Genomic DNA, 23,123 nt, shown 5'->3' with positions numbered 1-23,123 from the left:
CATTTCACAGACTACCCACTTTTACAAATCCAAACACCACCATGTTTATATACTTAGCAACAGAAATCCAAATTTTTGAGATCTGTTTACACAATAAATAATGTGAAAATAAATTAGAGAATTCATAAACATCAGTGCATGTGGAGATGTTTTATCTAGATACTGAATCAAAACCAGGCTTAAGACTGCTGTAAAGCATCTGACTATCTTAAAATCTATTCAAGTTAATACCATAAAGCTGACCAGGAATTTTCCATCCTTATTTAAAAAAATAAAAAAGGAAATGAGGCATAGTTTACCCATGGTAATTTGTATTTAAGAATAAACTTCCTTCTGCTAAATTTTACTAGATATTAAAATGAAAGGAAGTTTAAACATTTCCTTCAACAGAATAGACAATTATTTTTCACCAACAAGTTAGGTATAACTGATAGGGGGGACTTATAATCTAATAGAGCATCTAAATTAATCTGAAAAGTAATCATATTTTTTTTAAAAATCTTAGAACACATATACTTATGTGAATAGGTGGTTAAGTTTCTTAAATATGAATAGGGGGTTACGTTTTTCTTAAAGTTTCCTTTCCAAGGCCTATGCAAAGCAATTGAGGAGGTGACTCAGCTGTGAATCGAGCAAGCAGAACCGATAAACAGGGTCAGGCCGACCCACCAGGAGTCAAACCATCATCTTATCAACATCATCTCATCGCCTGATGACTAATTACAATAGCTGACATCTGCAGACCCCCAAGCCTGCACATAGCTGCATTCCTCACCCCAACCCCTTCCTTTTTATAATGTCCCCTGAATCTTGTTGGAAGACGGGATTTGATGCATGTAAGCACCCAGTCTTCTTGGTTGGCCAGCCTTCTCAATAAATGCCTAATATGATTCAACCCTGTCTTCGTTATTGGACACAGCGACTGGCAGCCGGAGCCCAGCCAGGGGTTTCCTGGTAACATAACCTTAACAGGAACCACAGAGCAAAACTGAGTCTTCTATTATTTCTACTTATCAAGGGCAGAAATTTTGGGAATGACCAGAGAGCTAGCAAATAGTAAAGTTTATTCCTGCAGAAAGACAACTGTATGGAAGATCTCATGCTTTCAACAGATTTGCTCATCTGAAGGAGTTGGGAATTTCTCAATGCACATCTACAAATGCGAGCCTCCAATTCATTAGCTTGGTTGACATTACCTTAGAACCGGTAGGCAGGAAGAAGGAAAAGAGGCTGAAAATGAAATGGTCCTTGAAATAGAAGGAAATTTGTTGTTCTCCGGAGTCAATCTTTCATTTCATTGGTGATTATTGGTAAAGCACCAAGAGTGAGCAGCTTGATAATACACTACCTAAGAACTCAGGACCATGAATGAATGAGAAGGACCTGCATTTACTAGTAGTACTGGCTCTACCTCTTATTATCTATGGGACTTTGGGCAAGTTACTGAGCCTGGGGTATCTCAGCTATAAAATGGATTAACTCACACTATTGAAAAGATTAAGTGATGTAAAGTATTTAGTGTTATTCTGATTCATGGTAAGCAGTCATGTTAGCTAATATTATGAACCTAAAATATCTAAAAATAGGAGAAGGGCCAGGGAATTAAATGTAAGACAATACATCATGTCAAACTTGGGATACTACAGGCAACAAAAAGAAAAGAACTACTGCTATTTACAAAATAGTTGAATTTCACAATCATTTAGAGTAAAACATAACATAAAAAGAGTGCATATTCTCCATTTTTCCATTTACATAAAACTTAAGAGCAGCACAACTTATACATGGCAATTGGAATAGAATAGTGTTAGCTTTGCGGGGGGTGAGGACTGACTAGGAAAGAGTATAAGGGAGCCTTTGGGGTGGTGGAAATACTCTATGTCTTGATTTGGAAGTAGTTATACAGGTATATACATATGTAAAAATTACTCAAGGTGTACACAGAAGATGTATATACTTTATTCTATGTATACCACAACTTTTAAAAAAGTTAAAGTCATTGGGAGTTGTATAGCAGAACAGATTAGGTATATTCAGAGTAATTCCAGCTGGCAGAACCCAGAAGCACTTTCGTGCAGTATCAGTAAAAGCTCTAAGTAAGATGTCCTGTTGGCAGAGGTCACTATCCCAACTCATCTGTGTAGAAGTGTTCGGAGCCAACCCTGGGTGACTCAGTCGCCTGCAGGGACGGTGCCAAGCAGTTCTAACCATGTGGTTTTGGACCAGCAGCATCAGTGTCACCTGGAAACACAAATTCTTGGGCCCACCTAGAAATTCTGAATCCGAAACTCTGGAGGTGGGACCCAGAAAGATGTATTTTAGCAGCTGATTCTGGTTCCTGCACAGAAACATGGTCACGTGCTTTTGATGTATGTAATTGTGTGGCACTGACATTGTACATTTCTGCAATTAGATTTGACTCTTTATACTGTCAGCATGTACCTACTTTTTTTGGTTTCAAATCTCTCTCATTGGTATGCTCTTTACAACCACCCTGAATTAATACCATTCATGGTTGAATAAAAGCATTGAGTATTAAAAAATATAATTTCTCTCTTCATAATTCATTTGACTAGGCTCTTTGATATAAGCCATGAAAAAAGAGAGTGTATTATTATTTTGGTTTCCTATTGACCTCTGATGTTTGCTAGTTCATGATGAAAATTCATGAGATTCCTCTAAGTGGGCTTATTTTATATGCCCAAATTGTGGGTTGATTCACAGTTTGGTCACTCACCGAGAGGTTTAGCTCCTGAGGCTGATTTCCACCCATTAAGTACCCGTCAATGTGACCCAGTGAATTTTCCACTCCGTATCCCCCTCCAACAAAAGTTACCTGGAAAACATCCCAGAGTAATCTCTCTAGAAAAAAAAGAATCCTCTTCTTATTAGAGGAGGAAATAAATCTTTTAACCAATGAGGTTAATGACCAAAATCTCAAAGCAGAATAAGACTATTCAGCTTTTCCTTACTGTGAATTGGACTCATGCTGCTGACCCCCACAAAATAGTTCATAAGCACAATGAGTCTTATTAGCAGGGCCCTCAGCAGTCACGGGATATGTTCTGAAGATAATGAAGGGTGCGAGCTTGGGAACAGATCAAAAGCGTGAGAATCTGGCTACTTCGCTAATAACAACCCACATCTTTTCTTCCTGTTGGTTTTCTCTCCTTCACGCCCCTTGGTTAGGGTCAGGAGTGTGGCAAGTGCTCTGAATTGAAGGAGGCTGTCTTCTAATGTCATCTTCCTATTTTAATCCAGGCATCAGTCTTGTGCAAGACGACCTCCAGTGGCATGCAACTGCCTCTGGTGTGTCCTCAGTGAGATTCACTAACGGCTTTTTCTCCACACATTCTTCCCTGCTTCTCAGGTCATCAGCATCCCCATGATGCTCTCTTCCTGTCTGAAGCCCCATATTTTTGAATAAGAAATAGGTCTTATTTTAGAAGCCACATAATACTGAAGAAAGTACATTCTAGAGCAGCCGTGGGCAAACTACGGCCCGAGGGCCGGATCCGGCCAGTTTGAAATGAATAAAACTAAAAAAAAAAAAAAAAGACCGTACCTTTTATGTAATGATGTTTACTTTGAATTTATATTAGTTCACACAAACACTCCATCCATGCTTTTGTTCCGGCCCTCCGGTCCAGTTTAAGAACCATTGTGGCCCTCGAGTCAAAAAGTTTGCCCACCCCTGCTCTAGAGTGTGACAGACTCAAAATGACTGACTTAATATCTCTAAGCCTCAGTTCCACAACTCTTAAATTGGAGTAAACCATGTCATAGAATCACTGTCAGAATTGTGAGATCACATATATAAGGAACTGAGCTTAGCACATGGCACACGGTAGGTGCTGACCACAGACTAGCCTCCAGACTCTTCCCCTTCAGAAGCAGCTTCTTGTTTTCTCTGTCTAGGTTGAAAGGCAATGAATGAGTTTAAAATATTCTTTGATGACATACAATTTACATTTTGCCATAACAAGCTTCGCTACACCCCTGAGAGCTTAGTAAAAACAAATAATCATTATTTGGAAGGGAAAAAAGTCACATCATAATAAACATTCATAACAGGCATTTAAGAATGTTTATGTAGAGAACAATCCTTATAAAATATAATGCAGTTAGAAGCTTCCTGAAATTTAATGTAGAACTTTGCATGAACAAGCATACATGTTTATTTTTCCTGGAGAGAGAATCCATAGCTTTCACCAGATTCTCTAAGAAGTCAACACAAGGTTAAGAAGCTTGTGTACAACTGTTATTAAACATTCCTCCTGTCGATTCTATCTTTTAATGACAAAGCACTTCATACATTTTGTGTAAATGAAGAGAACAAAAATGCATGTCCTTAGCTTTGTCTTGGAACATGGATTTTATTCACAAGTAAACATTCTCTTTCTAGACAACCACATGGGGATAAAAGGAAGCCAACTGCTGTGTAACATGTCTAAAGGTGACAGTATTTAGGAGCAAAGAACCACACACAAGGAAGTCAGCTGGAAGCTACGCCCCTTTGGGTCAACTGACAGAGGGATTTCCTGGCCTCTGTTTCCTGTGGGCCTTGGGGTTGCCTACAGTTGGAGAAAAGCAGCCAACATCTGGATATTTTACAAAAGGATTTCCAAACAAACACTGCCTGCTCATTTCCCCTTGGAAAAGAGACTAAATTATCTATGGGCTCCAGGGGGCCATATTTATTGTATTTATTTCTTAAATATAAGGCTGTCAAAAATACTGTGAATAATTGGGCAACTACCCTTTGATGGTAGCAATAAAGACACGATTCAAGCAAATCAACAGAGTATTAAAAAAAAGTAATGGGAGAAACCAAGATGGCGGCATAGGTAAACACGGGAGTTTGCTGCCTCGAACAACCATATTAAAAGTTCTCATCATCCCTAGCTGGTTTGGCTCAGTGGATAGAGTGTCAGCCTGCAGACTGAAGGGTCCCAGGTTCAATTCTGGTCAAGGGCACATGCCTGGGTTGCGGGCTCAATCCCTAGTAGGAGGTGTGCAGGAGGCAGCCAATCAATGATTCTCTCTCATCATTGATGTTTCTATCTCTCCCTCTCCCTTCCTCTCTGAAATCAATAAAAATATATTTTTATAAAGTTCTCGTCACAAGAAAATAAAATTCTGTAACAATGTGTGGTGATGGATCTTTTCTTTTTAATCATTAAATACATTTAATCAGCAATGAAAAATGTTCTCATCACCAAAGCATGAAGACCAGAATGTAATTGCCTTCTCTTATACAATCATCCAGAGAATAGAAAGAGGGATACTCTCCAATAAATTCTAAGGACCCACATCTAAAAAAGCAACCTTGTTCATGAACATATATGTAGATACTCTAAGCACAACATTAGCAAACTCAGCAGAATATTAAAAAGGTCATCATCATGACCTTTTGGAGGTTATTCTAATAATACAATGATGTTTTAATACTAGAAAATTAACTCAACAAATCACTTAAGAAATTAAAGAAGAAAAAGCATATGATAATTTCAGTAGGAACAATAAAAATCATTTGGTAACATTCACAACTATTCATGCTAAAACCCTTAGCAAATTAGATGTAGACGAGAACTTCTCAGTCTCTTCTGGGTGATCCACTTTGCCCTCCATAGAGAAGAAGCCTCCAGCCCCCTGCCAGCTAAGAAGATGTGGTTACTGGATAAACAAACTTTCCACTTCTTGGCAGTAGCCCCATATTTAAGTTCACTTGTTGAGATGTCTGGTGCCCAAAATTCTTGAGACTTTAGGAACTTCTGCAATGCAAATTGGTTTACTTATTGCCTTGCTCTGTCTCTAGCTTAGTCTTTATTTTTGGGTTTGCTCAGTCAAATATGTGGTGATGGATCTTAACTAGACTTATTGTGGTAACCATTTTGCAATCTATACAAATATCAAGTAATTATGTTGTACACCTGAAACTAATATAATGTTATATGTCCTTATACCTCAATTAAAATAAAATACTAGCTAGGTTTCAGGAAAAAAGAAAATGATAAAGTTGAGACAATGAAGATGAGAAAGAATTTGGTTAAATACCTTCATAAGTCCTTTATTATATACACTAGAGGCCTGGTGCATGAAATTTGTGCACTGGGGGTTGTCCCTCAGCCCAGCCTGCACACTCTCCAATCTGGGACCCCTAAGGGGATATATGACTGCCAGTTTAGGCCCGATCACCTGCCTGCCTGCCCGATTGCCTTTAACGGCTTCTGCCTGCCAGCCTGATCACCCCCTAACCACTCCCCTGCCAGCCCGATTGTCCCCAACTGCCCTCCCCTGCAGGCCTGGTCACCCCCAACTGCCCTCCCTCCCCTGCAGGCCCAGTTGTCCCAACTGCCCTCTCCTGCAGGCCTGGTTGCCCCTAACTGCCCTCTCCTGCTGGCCTGATTGCCCACAACTGCCCTTCCCTGCCGGCCATCTTGTGTCCACATGGGGGAAGCCATCTTGTGTGAGGGTGTGACAGTCAATTTGCATAATATCACCTTATTATATAGGATAGTTTTCTTATTGGAAGGGGGGTTTCTCCCCTATCTTGATATTTGGTATCTTACATCCTTTAGGAAAGAAGCATTGTATAGATACAGCAGCAGCATATAGCATTGAATAATAATGTAAATTTACAGCTGAAAAAGTTTAAATTCAATTTTATCACTTTATAGTTAAGTGGTGTTTGCCCAGATTTCTTAGAAAATTAGTTTTCTTTACTACTTACATAATGCTCTTTTTTTCCTAAAATAATACATCACTGAGTCTGTTTTCCCTATTTGATTAACTTCCTCAGAGAACTATGCCTGAAAACAAAAACAAAAAATGCAACTACTTCACACATTCTAAAAGCAGTTAACCCCTAAAAACACCCATTATCCCTGCCCAATATCATTTTGTGTCTGTCAAAGACCTCAAATACTTGAAACTGCTGATTTGAGTACATGAAACTGAACTGAATGGAGGTCCACCAAAAGCAGTGCTAGAGCAGCAAAGGAGTATAAGATTGAGATATTTCTGTTAAATTCCTCTACATTGTCCTTGTGCATGTAGGCAAAACATGGCCCAATAATTTAGAAAACCTGGGTGTCATTTTATAGATTCAACCTTACAGAGGAATTTCTTTTTATTATTCAAAATTGCTGATTCTACATGCCCATTAGGATGGCTACTATTAAAAAAAAACACACACACATGAGCTATCTGGTGTGGCTCAGTGGGTAGAGCATTGGCCTACAGACTAAAGAATCCCAGATTCGATTCCAGTCAAGGGCATGTACCTCAGTTGCAGGCTCCTTCCTGGCCCGGGCCCTGGTCGGAGCACATACCGGAGGCAACCGATCGATGTATTCCTCTCACATTGATATTTCTCTCTGTCTTTCCCTCTCTCTTCCACTCTCTTCTAAAAAAAAAAAAAATCAATGGAAAAATATCCTCAGGTGAGGATTAAAAAAAACACACATGAAAATAAAAAGTGGTTGGTGAGGATATGGAAAAATTAGAAACCTTGTGCACTGTTGCAAATGTAAAATGTTATAGCAACATGGAAAACAGTATGGCAATTCCTCAAAAAAGTAAAAATATAATTATCATGTGATCCACCAATTCCACTTTTTGGTCACATACCAAATAAAATTAAAATTTCAAAAATCCTGTGAACACCCTGTTCATAGTAGCACTATTTACAATAGTCAAAAAATGGAAGCAACCCAAATATCCTTCAACAGAGAAGTGGATGAACAAAATTAGGTCTATACATACCATGGAATGTTATTCAGCCATAAAAAGGGAGAAAATTCTGTCATAAACCTTGAGGACATTATGCTAAGAGAAATAAGCCATTCACAAAAAGACAAATACTATGTAACTCCACTTATATGAAGTGCAGCATAGGGAAATATAGTCAATAATATTATAATAACACTGTACGGTGCCCATTGAGTCCTGGAAATACCAAGAGGAACACTTTTTAAACTATATGGTTGATTACCACTATGAACACCTGAAACTAATACAAAATAATATTGACTATAAACTGCAATTTAATTTTTTAAATAAAAATATATTTTTAAAAAATTTAATGTTATGTGTTTTATACCACAATTTAAAACTTTTTTAATTTTTAAAATTGCCAACTCTAAGTTTTTCAAGTACAGTGAGAACATCTTTGATATTTTTAGGTTTCAAGCATCTAGCACAGCGCCAGGAACATGGTGAGAACTCAAGGCAAGCTTGTTGAACATGTAACATGGGGATGACTGAACACACTGGCATGTAGTTGGGCAAGTGAATAGAAGAGCTCTTGAAGGGATCATCTTGAAATTGTTTTGGTGAATGTGGTAGATGCTCTAGGTAACTCATGTCACATGCCCTGGACCCACCTCTGGTTCTAGCCACAGCTATGGTGGACAGTGCCATATGCCCAGACAACATCCCACCTCACACATAAAACTAAGACAGCAACAAAAAGAGGTCTTCCATAGAAGAGTAGGTTGCGCACCAATGTCAAGTTAAAGGGAGAAGGACAACCTCCTGGGTCTCTCTGAGCCATTCTGCTCATAGCTGGCCCTGCCTGAACTACAGCCAATGTCAGAACAAAGAAGATCAAATGTGTTCTCATGTCAGTATTAAAAACCAAACCAAACAAAACCATCTATGGAGCCAAATGATTCATACCTGAATAATTTCTGCACTGAACAATGCTGGAAACCCTCACATAACAACCAGATTGTTTTCTGGCAAAGGTACAGAGGCCAAACAGGGCCATGCCCTTTCAGCTGCAGGGTGGACACTGGATCCGGGGGAGAACACAGAGCAACAGGGAATTGGAACTGGGGTGACAATTAGTCATAATTCAGCCCTTTAATAGGGCAAAGATGCCAGATTTAACAAATAAAAAGACAGGATGCCCAGTTAAATTTGAATTTCAGATAAACGGTGACTGACTTTTTTTTAAGTATAAATATGTCACAGATACTTGCATGGGACATATTGTTTATGTGAACTTCAAATTTAACTGAGCATCCCATTGAGTTTATCCAGCAATCCTGACAAAGAAGATGAGCTTTAGATTTTTGTGATCAGTCTTCTGGAACCAAATTGTCTTCTAATCCCTCCACAACAAATTATGATCTACACCAAGATCTGGCAACATTAACCAACTTAAACTAGGAAAGAGTAGAAAACCTACCAGCCTTTCCTTTGACAACAGCTATTATTCCTAAGTTCATTTTACAGATACTTAGTGAGCACCCATTATATGGCATGCACCATTCTAGGTGCCTAGAATACAATCCTAAAAGACCTTCACAACAAAAGAAAGAGTCGTGAGATTAACCAACCAAACAAAGAAAACATAAGATTTTAAAACAGATTCAATTTGACCCCTTCTTGGTCATCTACTGAAATACAAGACATTGTGTTAGTCTCCAGTCAGAGGAAACTTGATCTTGCAGGACCTGTGGCTGGTCATCAAACTATTCCCTAGGACAGCTGCAGTGTCACCAACCTCATCTTAAAATAAGAGGTAATGAAACTGTATTTCAAGTGGTTCTCTTCCAATTAAGCTTCCTCAGATTTTAGGATCATCTTAAAGTCCACATTTTATAGGAAGCTTACATAGGAGTGATATGACTAAAAAGCAAGCCCTAGATTGAGTTCCACCTAGTCCTATTATTTGCCCTCCTAGGCATGTAAAGGAACGCATAACTAACTGCTGAAGAGCACAGCAAACATTACTTCCAGGGCACTTGAAGAAGTGGGAGTCTAACAACCTAAAATATAAGTTTACTCATTGTATGTTTTTGAGGTACAATTCACATCACATAAAATTAGAAAGTGTACAATTCAGTGGCATTTAGTGCATTCATGATGTCGTGCTATCACCACCTCTATCCAGTCCTAGAACATATTCATCACCCTCAAAGAACACTCTGTAACCATTAAGCAGTCATTCCCCATTGCTTTCTCCCCAGGCCCAGGCCATCACCAATCTGCTCTCCGTCTCTATGGATTCATCCATTGTGGACCTTTCATATCAGTGGAATCATAAATATGTGTGTGACCTTTTGAGTCTGGCTTCTTTCACTTAGTACAATGTTTTCAAAGTTCATCCATGTTGTAGTATGTATCAGTATTTCATTGCTTTGTATGGATGACTAATATTCCATTGTATGGATATACTACAATTTGTTTATCCATTCATCTACTGATGGACATTTGGACTGCTTGTCCCTTTTGGCTATTGTAAATAGTGTTACTATGACCATTCATATCCAAGTATTTGAGTACCTGTTTTTAATTCTTTTGCGTATATACTAAGAAAAATTGCTAGGTCATATGCTAAATCTATGTTTAACTTTTTGAAGAACCATCAAACTGTTTTCCATTGTGGCTACACCATTTCACATTACCACCAGTAATGTACAAGAGTCCCAGTTTCTCCACATTTTTGATAAAACTTAATTTCCTTTTGTTTCTTTTTTTACTATGTTAGCCATCCTAGTGCGTGTGAAGTGGTATTTCATTGTGCTTTTGATTTGCATTTCCCTAATGACTAATGGTCTTGAATATCTTTTCATATGCTTGTTAGCCATTTGTATATCTATTTTGGAGAAATGTCTATTCACTTCCTTTGCCCATATTTTAATTGGGTTGTTTATATTTTTTGTGTTTGAGTTGCAAAGATTTTTTATATATCCTGGACACTAGACTTTTATCAGATATACAATTTGCAAATATTTTCTACCATTCTGTAGGTTGTCTTTTTAGAATATTTTTAAATTAAAAGCCAAGTTGATACTCTTTGTCTTCTGTGTTCTTGAGTGTAGAGCACCCCTCCATGATTAACCAGACAATGATGAAACAAGAAGACAGTTGAAAGTTTCCTCATTCCTGAAACTAAAATGTCCTTTTAATGTCAAATTAGGGTAACATCATATGGGTCTGCCAGTTTTGATAGAGATGAGGAATTGAGATTTCTTAGGAATTCAGCTGGGATGCTTGGAAACAAAGTCAGTGTACCAAAAAAAGTCTCAGGAAACAAAGGGGTAGGAATTAACACCAAATAACTCTTGAAAACAAGAATTCAGACTGTGTGGAAAAGCCAGGATGAAGGCAAACACTAAGCTAGGCTTTGGGAGATAGGAGCATCTTCTCTCACAGTGGTGGTGGAGGGAAGAATGGGAAGAGCAGAAGAACAATTCCCACGGGTTCAGGAAGCTGTGGTGGAAACTGTGGAAAGTAGAGAAGCTCTCTGACATGAAAATACACTGAATAATCATGTTTGTCTTTTCCAAGAGAGGATGGGATACCTAGTTTAATAAGCTTGAGACTGTGTTAGAAAGATTGCACCAGCCCCACTGGGATAGCTTTTTGGAACTTTTCCATCTCAAGTTTCTATGTTGATGAGCAGAAGTTGCATATGGAACAAAATTACTTCCCACCAACTGTGTGAGTAATTCTATGTTGGTCAGTATCCAATAGTAAAAACCTGTTGGTAGAAAAGAGGAGTGATACACATTTTAAGAAGGATCAAAAGTCAGAGTGTTCTGATGACTCCTGAAACAAAAGAAATAACCTTCTTTAATTTAAAAGCTGCTTCTGTAGGTCAAGATCCTGACATAGTTTATGTCCCTAAATTCTGCTGGGAAGTCCAAGTTAGGGTTTCCAACATTTATTGAGCATTAGAATACCTGGGGGCTTTTAAAAATAGAGCTACCTGAAATCTTTAGAGTTAGAAAGTAGATTAATGGTTGCCCGGGGCTGGGGTGGGAACAGGGAGTGACTGGGAATAGATGACAGGGATCTTTGTGGGTGATAGAAATGTTCTAAAGTTGGATTGGTTGTTCTAAAGTGGTGATGGTTGCACAACTCTGCAAGTGAACTAAAAATCAATAAATTGGACACCTAAAATGAGTACATTTTAAGCTATGTAAAACTGAACCTCAATAAAACTGCTTTAAAAAAGCAAAAAATAAGAAGAATATATTTATATTCTTTATTCTGGTTAGTGGTAGAAAAAATATTCAGCATTACTTTAGCTTTACAAGTAAATTAACATGTTAAAATCACTCATATAGTTTCTTTTTTAAGCAATTAAAAAATATATTTTTATTGATTTCAGAGAGGGAGAGAGAGATAGAAACATCAATGATGAGAGAGAATCACTGATCAGCTGCCTCCTGCACACCCCCTACTGGGGATTGAGCCTTTGACTAGAACTGAACCTGGATCCGCAGGTTGATGCTCTATCCACTGAGCCAAACCAGCTAGGGCCTCATATAACTTCTGTATATAAATTCTTAGTTTCTCATATAAATTCATAGACTAAAATACCTAGGCCTCCAGCTACCTAGGCCTCACCCTAACAAATTCTAATTCAAGTGTTTAACGTAGGAACCAGTCATCTGCATTTCTTTCTTTTTATAATTTCTCCGGGTGACTATAAAAGTATAGCCAAGTTTGAGAGTCACTGAGGTAAAGCAAAAGGAAATAAAACTGGCAAGGTACCTTATTTCTTTCTTTACCTCATTTTATTTGAATCGTATCCCTTAGGGATTTCATCACAAATGAAAATTTTCTGTCAAAAAATATTTGTAATTAGGGAAAGAGCAGTAATTTGGGGGCCATGGAACAATAGGAGGTTTGATATTTTAACATAGAGAGTGAAATAACCAGCCTTGAACCAGTCACACAGATGGAATATCTATACTAGAGTATGCCTTCGGATGATAACACAGCCCACGTATGTTCTAGGAAAGTCTGAATTTCAAATACTCTTTCCATCGAGCCCATAAATCATCAAAATATTTTAGGGGAGAAGAACAGGGGGTAAGGGGATAGGAGAGGGAATCTTGCTTTTCACTGTACACTAGCTTGTCATCTTTTAGATTCTGAACCATGAGTTACACTTTTTAATAATCCAAAAAATATAATACTTTGGCATCCAAATGACACCTCACAGAATTAGCTTATAGATTGAGAAGGAGCCCATTCATTGACGATAGAGTAGCCATGGGCCCAATCCTGATACACCAGGAAAGTAAACTGAGGCAAAGATAGGTGATATTGCTTTTAGCCTTTTATTGCATTTTTATATAATTAGGGAGAGACTGGGAATTTGAACTTACACCCTCAGTATTTTACAAAAACTCCCTAAGAGGGTAGTTATAAAGGTTGAATGAGATAATGACATATGCAAAGTGCTGAGTCTAGCTTCTAGCACACAGCAATCCTTATCTAGAATTGCATCCCTAAAGATGAAAATGGGTCCAGTGGTCTGAGATTTGCTTAGAGAAATTCCAGAAGACTGACTTCTGAACACAACCAGCTCCATCTGAGGAATGTACTGGCTTGGATCCACATTCATGCAATGACAGCTCATGTTGGTGCAAGGCCAAACCTAGTTTGATCTCTACCCTGGATTTCTTTTGGAAACACGCAAGTGTCCAGACAAAATCACAACATCTGTGCCTCTCCTGCTGAGGCTGCCATTTTGCAGAAATAACAGCTGAGCTCTGAAAGATGGGAATGAGGAGCAAAAAGGCAACCCATCCTCTGCACCTGGCCCGGGTAAATGCCTGTGAAACCTCCATGCTCCGGAGGGAAACTATTTGCTCTGCTACAAAGTGCCAAGAAAACAATTTTCTTAAAAATAAACGGGTCCCAAGAGATCAATGGTCTGGAAAAATTCCTCTGAGATTCTCTCAGGCCCTGCATGTAAACAGTAAGCAACTTTTCAGGCCAACAATTGTGATTCATACCTTCCAAACATAACACACACACCACACTTGCACACATCTCTGATGAGTCACAGTGGTTCTGAAAAGTAGACAAAACACACATACTTCTCATCACTGTAGCAGGACCCTCAGAATCCCCTACTGGGGGACTGGACACAGCTATTGAGTCCTGGGCATTCACCCCAGACACAGAGCACAATTGCTCTGCCCTCTCGGAGCCTACAAACTCTCAAAGAATTGAAACATATCTCCTTCACACAGTTGTACATTAAAAAAATCCCTATAAATTATGATTAGGAAGCAATGAAGTTTAAGAACATTCTTTGTTATTAGGATATAGATAGATAGATAGATAGATAGATGATAGATAGATAGATAGATAGATTTGCTTTTATTCTCTAATTTGCAGGTACTTACTTAGCTGTCTACTCTCTAAAAGGTATTTTAAGGAGATAAAATCTAATCTGACCTGCCTTCAAAATCACACTTATGAGCTAATAAAAATGGTAAGATTTGCAAAGAAAATAAGTAAATATAAGATAATGGTAATGACAATTATTAAGCTCTTACTCTGGGCCAGGCACTTCCCACACACTAACAATTCCAATGACCCTATGAGAGAGTTATCACCCCTGATCTGCAGATGTGCAAGCTGAGTCTTACAGGGCCCAGGTGATTTTTTTTCAAGGTTATAGTTAATAACAACTAGAATCCATTAACCATACACATGGCCGCCTATATGACATAAGAATAGTGTATTGTATCTGATGCCATTTCTGAATGTCAGACACCTTGACAATATTTTAAAATTTCATTTAGATCTGAATTGAGAGAGTCAAACTCAATGTTTGGAGTCAACATATAACAAAAGACCTGAGTCCCCTACAGACCAGTACACATTCCAGTGTTTGAGAGTAAACTACTTCTCATGTGGAGAAGTAGTTTCCAGATTATTTTGCATTATGTTAAATTTATTCCACCTATCAAGTCATTTGCCCAGCCTCCTTCCAATTTCATCCCTAAATATTCTTACACAGGAAGACTTCTTGGGCCACTTTCCTTGCAATCACAGGGATTGAATTAAGATTCTGCATATTCACTTATCACTTAGCATTTCTCTGATCTCAATGTCACAATGATCTTGTCATTCTGACTCTGATGCAATTTTTTAAAAAGATTTTTTATTGAGCCCTAGCAGGTTTGGCTCAGTGGACAGAGCGTTGCCTTGCGGACTGAAGGGTCCCAGGTCCGATTCTGGTGAAGGCCATGTACTTTGGTTGTGGGCTCAATCCCCAGTAGGGGGAGGGCAGGAGGCAGATGATCAATGATTCTTTCTCATCATTGACATTTCTTTTCTTCCTTTTCTTTTCTTCTCTTTTCTTTTCTTTTCTTTCCTTTTCTTTTCTCTTCTCTTCTCTTCTCTTCTCTTCTCTTCTCTTCTTTTCTTTTCTTTTCTTTTTTGTTTATACTCACCTGAGGATATTTTTTGCATTAATTTTTAAGGAGAGTGGAAGAGAGAGGAAAAGACAGAGAGAAACATCGATGTGAAAGAAACACATCGATTGGTTGCCTCCTGCACATGCCCTGACCAGGGCCCGGGCTGGGGAGGAGACTGCAACCAAGGTACGTGCCCTTGACCAGAATAAAACCCTGGACCCTTTGGTCCGCAGGCCAAAGCTCTATCCACTGTGCTAAACCAACTAGTGCCTCATCATTTATATTTCTCTCTCTCTCTCTCCCTCTCTTTTCCTCTCTGAAATCAATAAAAATATTTTTAAAAAATATTTTGTATTAAATTTGAGAGAGAGAGAGAGAAAAGAGAGAGAGAAACATTGATGTGAGAGCGAAACATTAATCAGCTGCACACCCCCTATTGGAGATTGAGCCCGAAACCAGGGCATGTGCACGGACTGGGAATCAAACCAGCAACCTTTTCAGTGCATGGGACAACACCCAACCAACTGAGCCACTCTGTCCAGGGCTCTGGTGCAATTTTTGGACCCATCTGTCCAAGCCTTATTAGTATTATAGAATAAAACACAAATATAAATTATTAGTTTTAAAACAAATTTCTAGAAAATGACCCTATAATCCCTCACCCCTAATATAAAATGATTTTTTATATAACTTCTTAGTCTTTTGTCATATTTGTATTTAACAAAGTTATCATATTTAACATTATAGTGTATCTACAATTGTGTCTTTTCTTCCCTGTAACATGCTGAATCATGTTTATAAGCATATTTTACTTATTATGCCTGTATGCTTGAATATTCAGGATGATAGAATATTTTTACTACTACAAATTATCAAACAGGTTCATACATATAACATTACCAATATTTTAAGTGTTTCACCTAGGTTAAGTTCCCAGAAGTGAGATCACTGTGTCAAATAATTTAAACATTTTTAAATGTCTTGATAAACCCTGGCTTAAAAAATAAATTGTGCAGGGCACTGTCTTTGTTTTGTTGCACTTGTTTAGATTCTACAAAACACTCAGCCTTTGTTGAAGGGATGCCATCTGGTTTACAGATTTCTCTAAAGCCAACGCCCAGCTCTGCGTTACTCTAGAAGATCTGCGCGTGTCCAGCAAGCACCACTCACCTTCCGCCCTTCCGCTGCCCTTCTGCCTACTGTTGTGTAGAGGCAGCACCTCCAGGGTCGTGATGCCCGAACTCTCCAGAATATTCACTTCCACTGTCAGCCTCCCCACCAGTTGCTGGGGTCGCACACTGATGATGTGCTCATACTTCCCAAGCCGCCTCTGCAAGAGCTCTTCATAACTCAGGAGGAAGACAGCCTTGTCTTTGCTGGGAATGACTACGGAGGCTCTGAACGTTTCAGTCCCCTTCTCCCTGTATGCAAGAGAAAAGGGATGGAGGGTCGGAGAAAGCCAGATTCCCTCAAGTCACCTTGGGGCACAGGCCAAACTGTAACAGTCCTTACAAATCAAAAGTCAAAATTAGCACAGGGGGGTGAGGAAGGAGTAAAGGTTTGTACTAGATGAAGTTTGCAAAGGTCCAAAGGCTACTAAAGAGTAGAGAATTCATACACTACTGAACTCTCCTCCCTCTTCCTGAGCCTTTTCCCAAGGGGCCAAAGGGGAAAGGGGATGCTAATTTCGCCTGGCCGGCATGGCTCAGTGGTTGAGCGTTGTCCCATGAACCAGGAGGTCATGGGTTTGACTCCCAGTCAGGGTATATGCCTGGGGTTTGGGGTTTGATCCCCAATAGCGGGCATGCAAGAGGCAGACCATCAATGATTCTCATTGATGTTTCTATCTTTTCCTGTCCCTCTCCCTTCCTCTCTCTGAAATCAATTTATAAAACATATTTTTTAAAAAGATATCTGTGTACGTGTCTTCAAAAAAATAGCTAACTTATAAGGTTTTCACATTTTGGTAAGGTGTTATGGATATGCTTAAGGGAAGGGTAAAAAGTAAAGTATTGCAAAGCATATAAAAATACAAATCATTTTAAATGCTTTCATTACATGGAGTGAGAGTTCTCTGATTCAAGATGGCAGACTGAAGGTAACAGGAAGAGTAAGGATCAAACCAAAGAAATAAGGGTGGTAGGGGCAACCATCAGTGGGTATTTCAAATCATTTCTGGAAGACCTGGGGAATTCCGTAGACCAAGAACTCTACAGCTCAGACGCTGCAGGAAGGGACTGCAGCAAAGTAGAGAAACACACCATCTGCAGAATCTCAGAGACTCCGGGTTCTGGTTCAACAGGACACCACAAGATGAGAGTGAGAAGGGGAGCCAAGTACAGGGAGGAGAACTCCAAGTTTACATATAAATGAATGAATGACTAAGATGATGGGCTTCCTACACTCCTTTCCCAGAGCTGAAAAGAGACAAAAATGGAAAACTTCTGTTGAAAGCTAATCAGAATGAGAAAAAAAAAGACTGATACTTAAACCCATTATTGTAAAATACCAGAATATCAGATAGAGAAACAAATAAAAGGAATGGTATTCGACCACATTAAATGCATTATCAGTAATACTGGATGTTGTGAGGCACTGGAGCAATGTCTTCAAAGTTCATTGGTAAATTATTCTGAATCTTAAATTCCATACACAGTCAACACTTTAATCAAGGTCTCAGAAAGTATGCCTTTCACACACTAAAGAATACACTTCAGCAAAGTGGAGGTGAAAATCAAGATATTATGGAATACAAGAAGTAATGAAACCAACCCAGGTAAATATAAAAAGGTGTCCCAAGGTCAATGTTATGTGACAAGGAAAATATTATGTGACAGTCTTCCATGGTCTGGAGACACCTATTCTGTCATGTTTAACAGCTCAGAAATCAAGATGTGTCTCCCAATTAGTGATGCCTTCCAGTTGCTGTTGACAGTGACATGGGTTCACTGTTTGTAGAAACTTGGTCACAACTGTTCACTTACCATTTCAAATGAGTTATGTGTCTTGCTAGATGTTAATTGTGACAAAATTAAATTTTATCTCATCAGAAAATCAATTAGAAACTCCAGGAAAAAACCAGAAATGTGTAGGTCGTGATCCAACTAAACTGTGGCATGATTCTGAACAATTTGTGAGTTATAAGAAAAAGTAATCCTGCCCTGACTGGTTTGGCTCAGTGGATAGAGTGTCGGCCTGCAGACTGAAGGGTCCCAGGTTTGATTCCAGTCAAGGGCATGTACCTTGGTTGGTTGTAGGCGCATCCCCAGTAGGGGGTGTGCAGGAGGCAGCTGATTGATGTTTCTCTCTCATCAATGTTTCTAGCTCTCTATCCCTCTCCCTTCCTCTCTATAAAAAATCAATAAAATATATTTTTTAAAAAAAGAAAAGGTAATCCTGATAAAGACCACTTGGGGTGGTGAACACACAATGCTGTGTACAGATGATGTGGTATAGAATTGTATACCTGAAACCTGTACAATTCTGTGAACCCGTATCACCCCAATAAATTCAATAAAAGTGTTGCTTTTTAAGTTAAGTTTTAATAAACTGCTGTGGCAAGGGAGATTACATACCAGCAGCATCATGGAATATTTTGCGAAACAAAGGAAGACACAGGGTTATTATAGGATTGGGGGAAGGGTGGAATGTGGGTAAATGAAGCAGTGTTTGGAAGCTCAAAGAAAAGCAGGGCTGTGTGTAAAACATTTAATATCTGCCTGAACTGAGAAGCAAACTCAAGGTTCTTTGTCCTGAGGAGCTACAAAATTAAGATAAATATGGACTTTTGTGGCCGACAACCCCTTATCTGTGGACCTTGGTTGCTTTTCATTATCAAAGTGAGCCCATGACTCACATGTTCCATTCTCGCTAGCAGGATTTCCAACAGCAGTTTCTGACAGTCTATGAATTTAGAGAACAAGCTTTCTCAAAGCTACATCCTTTTATTAATGAACAAAATGCAAGCTTACATGTTCACAATGTTTTATCTAGATACTAAGATCACTTTTCTCCAAACAGGCTGGTAGAGAGGGAAACAGAATCTTAGTACACTAGATGGCTCGACAGTTAATGTTGTTAATGTGTTATTAAAAGTAAATGCTATTTCTGGGTTTTCAATGTTAAGAGTCAGTTTATAGATTTAAAAAAATACAAATATTGTGACAGATTAGAATTTAAATGTTAGTAACTCTGACAACGAAAAAGTAAATTATTAGATAAGAAAAGATGGGTGCTGGGAATGAAAACAGAAAGGTAGGGTAAAATGCCGGAGTGGGAATATTATCAAAGATTGTAGGGCTAGTCTAAGATGGTGTAACTGCTAAAATGGATGTAAGAAGAAGGAATGATAATGTAAAAATTTGGAACACAGAAGGAGAATGGAAGCATTGTCATTGAAATCCTATGATTTCACAATATAGATTCAACAAATAATATCTGATATTTGCCAAGAAATTTTTAAAAACCAAGACTATCATAATATTTAGAGTTATGGATATAAAAAAAACCTACAGAAACAGTAGAAATGGATGTTTCTAGGAAAGGGGAGTGCTAAACCATTCTTTTTTTTTTTTTACTATAAATCCTTATTTATTATGCTGTTAAGCAGGTGTATTATTATTATTATTATTATTATTATAAGAAAATAAATACTTGAAGGAAGAAAGAGATCAAGATGGCTAAGCAAAAAGGTAGAAAATTTGACATTTGCTAAAGTGAATTTGTAATTCGTTAATTAAACGGCACTTACCCATTATCTTCTGTGGTTTTATTCCTTTCCTCTTTTACCTTATCACCATTTTTCTTTTCTCTCTCTGTAATTTCTCCCTGATACACTGTGTCTCCAATTAGCCTGAAAGTAAGAGACAGCTGTGTTAGTAGTTTGCAGTTCCAAGACAAATGCATGGATCTCATAACCATGACAACAGTAGAAAATATTTTTATTTGCCTCTTGGATATGCAAAAACTGCATTCCAAACCAAGGCACTACCCTTGAATCATTCATTTCATCCTAGGGCAATTTTCAACAGGTACAAATGTTAAGACACAACTCGAGGTGCCTGTATGATTCTTCAGGAAGAAATCAGAAGATCTGCTCAGACAAACTTCCATGATAATCCATCAACATGAATCTATAAATCTGAAATTTAGGCCCAGGCCTAAAATTCAAACCCAACACCTCCCCTCTTCTGCATATCTTTACCGTCCACTGGGAAAAGAAGAACTATATCTAACATAGCCAAGGTTTCATGCTACCTTGTCATTCAGATCTCAGCTTAAACATTGCCTCTTCTGAGCCATCTCCCTGAATTCCTACCTAAACGAGCCCCTCTCAATTTTGTTTGCCTTCTTTATAGCATTTGCTACTGTCTGAAATGATCTCATGTATTGATTTGTTTACTTATTATTATTATAAAATTTCTAGTGCAGAGCAGCACTATCTCTTTCATAGATGTGGACAATCACTTTGAAGAGGGCCTGGCCCAGAGTGGATACTCATTTGTTGGAGGGAAGGAGAGAAAAAAAGAGGAAAAGAAGAGGTCATGGAAAGGAGGAAGAAAGGAAGAGAGAGAGGGAAGGAGAAAGAAGAGAAGGAAGCGGGAGAGAAAGAAGAAGGGAATCAACCCTCTGGCCCATGTATCATCCACCGAGAAATAAATTCTCACAGCTCAAAGGCTGTGGGCCACACATCAGCTCAGGCTCACCCTGTCCACCCTACACAGAAATCTTCATTCCGGGCTCTCTGACTATGTCACCTACATAGTGAAGTTGGTGATGAAAGCTGCAGCTGGAATCTGCATCAGAAACTCAATTTCTTGGTCCTCAGAAGCTCTATTCAGCATTCTGCAGGAAACCGCAGTGAAGGCATAGCGAGAAATAATGGTAGACTTCACCGAGAATTCTGTCATCAAAGGTTTGGTTTTCTGTTGGAATTAAAACACACAGTATTTTCAATGATGTGTGAAACCATGATTCAGCCATTTGGGAAAGAAGTGGTTCTTTTTTTCCATAAGAGAAATAATCTTCAATTTGGGAGAGTTTGGCATGTAATTCTTTACTTCTGTCTTTGCCTTTTCTGACTTTACCACTTTTTACTCCCTCCACGTGTAAGACAACCATGGTTGAATAACCAGTTTATGACATAGGAACAAATCTTCTGGCCTAACTTTAACAAATGCACACAGTTAATATTTCCAATTTAACTGACACTATGCAATACTTAAGTTCTTTAAAGAGTTATTGGAATTTTAGAAGTAAAGTATATGAAGTATATAATATTTTTCTGTTATAAATATTTAGGTCACATTTATAGAATCACCAAATTGATCAAAAATTAAAGCATGCCTAAAAGAAGTTCTCATTTTTCAAATTAATTTCAATACCCACTTAGAGACACTATAATCCTGGCTTTCCCATTTGGAGTACAATCACATTATTGTAAAATGGGAGTCAATACTGAGCTCCAGAAAGTACTGGGGGATTTACAACCCCCAAAAGGGAAAGTTTATGCTAATTAAATTTATCTTAAAAGACTCTGATAAGGGCTGTACCTACTCCTTTAAGAAAAAGTTTGTTGATCCCTAGTGTATACTATTTGAACAGATAAGGCCCTCATATCCATCATTATATATTGGTGTGTTTTAGGAAGAGATCTCAAATTATATAGTTCATAGACTTTTTAATTTGACTTGCACAATCTTTAAAAGTTTTGGTGACAACATTTAAAAATTAGGAAAGGTCACATAGAAATCCATAATGCCCATTTTTCTTGAAACACAAAGTGGGACCACTCTAGCTATGCATCCCTGCATGATCAGGAGCTGCTGGCTCTACTGTTGGCTGCTTCTTTAGATCAGATCCATACATACCCCATACTCCCAGCTACTCAGGCCCTTCCAATCCCAATTGTTTCCATGACACTGAGGCTGACACCGACTAGCCATTTTCACTGTGTTTTTACTGGATGGATTTTTCCTTATTCCCAGCCCATTTCCCTCATTGATGTCCTCTGTTCTACTAGATAAAAAGTGCCCACAATTACACACCTATATTTAAAGCAATACTTTTCACAATAGCTAAAATGTGGAAACAATCCAAGTGTCCACTGATGGATGAATAGACAAACAAGATATAGCATATGCAGACAATGAGATGCTATTCAGCCTTTAGAAGGAAAAAAATTCTGACACATGTTACAACACAAATGAACCATGAGAACATTAGGCTAAGTGAAATAAATCAGACATAAAAGGACAAATGCTTTATGGGTTTTTGCAAGATGAAAAGAGTAATGAAGATTGAAGGTGGTGATGGTTGCATGACAGTGTGAATGTACGTAATACCACTGAACTGTACACTTTAAAGTGTTAAGGTAAATTTTGTGTTATGAGTATTTTACTATAATTTAAAAAAAAGAAAGGAAAAATCATCTTTTTAAAAGGACACAGATTCTTTGTTTTTTGTGCCATTGAGAGCTGGAGTTTTATTCACTTCCCTGTGAATCCTGGCCTTAGTGACTGGCCTCACCTAGAGAACTCACTGGAAGTGATGCCCTGGGACTAAGAGGCCAGGCCACAGGAAACTTCACCAACTCCATCCAGGTCTCTCAGAACACGCTCTTTGGAGGCTCTGAGTTACCAAATTAGACTGAGACTGTCATACCATCAGGCCCTGTGTAGGCTCTGCAGTCGCTGTGGCAGTGGAGCCCAGCTACAGCCATTCCTGCCCAGAGCCCAGCACATGAGCCAAGCTGTAATGAAGCCTCCAGATCAGCCCATCTGCCAGCTGAGTAGCACTGGGCGAGCTCCATCCACATCATGTGGCCAGAAGACTCGCTCAGCGAAGCCCTGCCCAAACCCTGCCCCACAAATGGTGCAATAATGGTTCTGGCCTTAAAGCACTGAGTTTGGGGAGATTTCTATTACAGCATAAAACTGG

General features: G+C 38.6%; 1 protein-coding gene across 1 annotated transcript in view; it reads right to left on the bottom strand.

Moving 5' to 3' along the window:
- Window positions 1–23,123, bottom strand: part of ITIH5 (inter-alpha-trypsin inhibitor heavy chain family member 5) — an 82,914-nt gene that overhangs the window by 43,947 nt on the left and 15,844 nt on the right. Inside the window, exons 3-5 of the mRNA XM_006088407.3 lie at window positions 20,946–21,109; window positions 19,936–20,037; window positions 16,356–16,606 (exon numbers count right to left, since the gene is read on the bottom strand). Coding sequence (XP_006088469.1) covers window positions 16,356–16,606; window positions 19,936–20,037; window positions 20,946–21,109 — 517 coding nt within the window. The remainder of the gene's footprint in view (window positions 1–16,355; window positions 16,607–19,935; window positions 20,038–20,945; window positions 21,110–23,123) is intronic.

The sequence above is a fragment of the Myotis lucifugus genome, unplaced genomic scaffold (assembly GCF_000147115.1).
Source record: "Myotis lucifugus unplaced genomic scaffold, Myoluc2.0 scaffold_47, whole genome shotgun sequence".
Taxonomy (NCBI): Eukaryota; Metazoa; Chordata; class Mammalia; order Chiroptera; family Vespertilionidae; genus Myotis; species Myotis lucifugus.
This window is presented reverse-complemented; position numbering and strand designations above follow the sequence as displayed.